This window comes from Astatotilapia calliptera, chromosome 22 (assembly GCF_964374335.1).
Source record: "Astatotilapia calliptera chromosome 22, fAstCal68.1, whole genome shotgun sequence".
In the NCBI taxonomy this organism is placed as follows: Eukaryota; Metazoa; Chordata; class Actinopteri; order Cichliformes; family Cichlidae; genus Astatotilapia; species Astatotilapia calliptera.
The window spans coordinates 10062229-10065070 of record NC_137442.1 but is presented as its reverse complement, the minus strand read 5'-3'; the positions used below and the strand labels follow the sequence as shown (position 1 = coordinate 10065070).

Sequence of the window (2842 nt, the reverse complement as noted above, 5' to 3'; positions counted from 1 at the left end):
TTCACTGTTTCTAAGTCAGCAAAATATGAGAGAAGCTGTGGCGTCGTTTAAGTTAAACCCTTTGTGCAAAAGAGGATCTATCATTTAGTTGTTATAATTATATTGAAAAAGATTTCACTTTATTCTCAGATGGATTTTTTTTTTTAGCATTTTCATCATATCTCATTTAAAAATCCCCCTAAATAGTTTGTCTTTTTTTTTTTTTATCTCAACCAAAGAGCTTCTTTGAGTTGATACAAGGAAGATGCATCAATTAATCCAAGAAATAATCCGCAATGTATTAAAAAGAATTGTTACAGTGTTTACATAGGGAAACAAATCAATCTGTGGAGTTTTATTTTTAAACATTTAAACAATTTACTGATATCAGCCTCCAAATACTCCAGCCTTTCGAGTTTGTGATCCTTACAAGAAATCAAACCCAGATTGTGGCCTTTCATCCCAGGTTCCAAGCTGTTCAGTTTTTATAGCACTAAAGACAGTTTCCAGTATTTTACAATGAAAAGGAGAACTGTAACTATATCTTACTGTACCTGAGATCTCTCTCCCTGTTCTTGACCCTGGAGTCACTTTGTGGGCCCTCAGGATGTAAACTACTGGTCTAGACTGGTGTTTGTCCTCTAATCTCTGAACCTTACACAAGCAGCGTCTTTTCCAAATGTAAAAAAAAAAAAAACTCATTTTGTTTTCTTGGCAAACTCTTTCCTGCCTCCGCCTTCACTGCCGAAGTTCCGGACGCGGTGAATCTTGGCCAGCTGGCTCTCTATGGTCTTCATTATGTCCATATGGTCGGGGATGTGGACATAGCGGATGTTCCTGCCAGTGATGAATAGGTCCTGCAGCTGTGTGAGCTGACCCAGCCGGTCCCGGTACAACACGTCCTCTAGCCGTACGTTCATGAAGGCATCTACGTTGACCACGCGTCCACGTGCCGTGCTCTCGTTCCTCAGGTCCACCGTGGTCACCTCTCCCTGAAGGCCCTGCAGGAGGATCACCATGCTGTTCTCTGTGATCGTTCGCTCCCGAATAGAGTTCACCACCTCAACCGGCCCCACGCCGGATGGCTGAGACTCAGCTCCCTTGGGCTCCATAGTAACCTGCAGAAAAGCAGAAGATTGATAACTCTGGATTAGAGTCTGTCATGCAGTGTTGGTACCTGAGACGTGTTTCTGTGGTTTACTGATTCTGACCTTGAAGCAATAAAGCAAAAATTAGCAAAACCTTGCACACTTTGTGGACAGAACATTAGAATCAGAAAATGAGAAAACACAGGAACATGTCAAATAGAAAATGTCCTGCACAGCTTAAATGCGATTGATCTCATCTGTCACAAACCAATCCTGCATTTAATAAACGTCAGACGACTAAGAGGCTGTGGTCAAATCGTTAAAAAAGATTTCCCTCCCTCCATCTTTTCTTAATCACTTTTCTGATTGAAAATAAGGTAAAGGAAGAAGAATTTCTGAGGACTTAGGAAAAGAGCACCATGCCCAGACAATGTGACTGCATCAACGTTAGATCCTCTTAGGCTGTTAATGGGGCTCTACTGAAACTGCAATGTAGGGACCAAAAAGGCTGTCTTAGATACTTTCTTACTGCGTTTTTTTAATGGAGCTCACAAAAAACACACATAAAAAGAATGAAGTGAATTAAATGTTTCCAGTCTTATTTTCTTTATCTGCTGGAGAGATGATCCAATGTAACTCTGGAAACTGTTACAAGTTCTGAGGAAAAAACAAAATAATTTTATTCCACTGTCACTTATTAAAAATCAGGGGATCAATACCAGCTGACTTGACGTAAAGTCAATTAATGGTAATCCTAATTGCCAAAACAACTACTTCTTCTCCTCCTTTTTTCAGCAGCTCACTGAAGGTTGCTAATCCGCCTTCATCTCATCCTAACCCTAACGTCCTCTGTCACCACCAACCATCTGCATGTCCTCCTTCACTACATGAATCCTTTGAGGTCTTCATATTCAGCATCCTTTCTGCACATATCCAAACCACGCCAGCCTCCTCCTGCCTCACTGTCACATCAGCTTCTCATTCAGACACACGTAGTCTGTTTTGCATCTCGTGACTATCATATCCCGTAACCGCATTTTCTTTATTGGTCCAAAAAACACTTTCATATTTGGCTTTCAAAGTAACCCCCGTATATGCACATTACAGCCGAATATAAATGGTAATACAGAAGATATAGTGTCATATACTGCAGTGTCATCTTAGCTTTAACTAAACCTACAGAAAACATAAAAACACGTTTAAAATGACACTCAAATTTGTATCTGAAAGCACAAAGTTAGTCTTCTCTGTTAGCTTTTCTTTTTTTAGCGTTTCCTTAGCTTTAGCAGCGACTAAATAAAGCTCCAAAATGCGTAAAACATGACTGTAAATCAAAGCTTCTCCCTCCGCTGATGTCTGTAACATTTACCTGAATTATTTAAACACAGGTTTCATGTAGAAGCGAAACACCGACCTGCTGAAACCTCTCAAAACATCTCAACACGTTCGTTTTCCCGCAGAAACCCGACAGAGGAGCAGCGACGTGATGACGTTTCACCGTCGTCTTTGCGTCAACCGTTTAAAAAAATAAAAACTTTATTCACAACCAGCTTTAATACAATACAATCCAGGACATAAATGAGGAACCCGAGAACAGGACGTCATCACAGCAACATTATTTTTCACATATATGCTGGATTTCAAAGCTGCAAAGTATATATTAAGATTAACAAATTTGCTCTCTGGAGTGTAAAATTTTATTAATTAAGCGAAAATTCTACTGACAGATTTAGAACATCATAAAACACCCAATATGAAACCACACAAAAGAAATA

The 2842-nt window shown here is 39.7% G+C and overlaps 1 protein-coding gene across 2 annotated transcripts; it reads right to left on the bottom strand.

Annotated features, from left to right (window-relative positions):
- Nucleotides 1-253: 253 nt before the first annotated feature.
- lsm10 (LSM10, U7 small nuclear RNA associated) lies at nucleotides 254-2605 on the bottom strand. 2 transcript variants are annotated; one of them, XM_026156959.2, is made up of 2 exons: nucleotides 2482-2605; nucleotides 254-1097 (listed from the first exon to the last, which is right to left on the bottom strand). In XM_026156959.2, exon 2 carries the CDS (start codon nucleotides 1089-1091, stop codon nucleotides 678-680), a length of 414 nt encoding a protein of 137 aa, XP_026012744.1. In that variant the 5' UTR covers nucleotides 1092-1097; nucleotides 2482-2605; the 3' UTR covers nucleotides 254-677. The 2 variants fall into 2 exon arrangements, with proteins under 2 accessions (XP_026012744.1, XP_026012743.1); XM_026156958.2 differs by having other exon boundaries at nucleotides 2437-2576.
- Nucleotides 2606-2842: the final 237 nt, after the last annotated feature.

Bases quoted from the DNA above. Each gene is read 5' to 3' on its own strand.
- lsm10 (XM_026156959.2), bottom strand. From the start codon at position 1,091: ATGGAGCCCAAGGGAGCTGAGTCTCAGCCATCCGGCGTGGGGCCGGTT.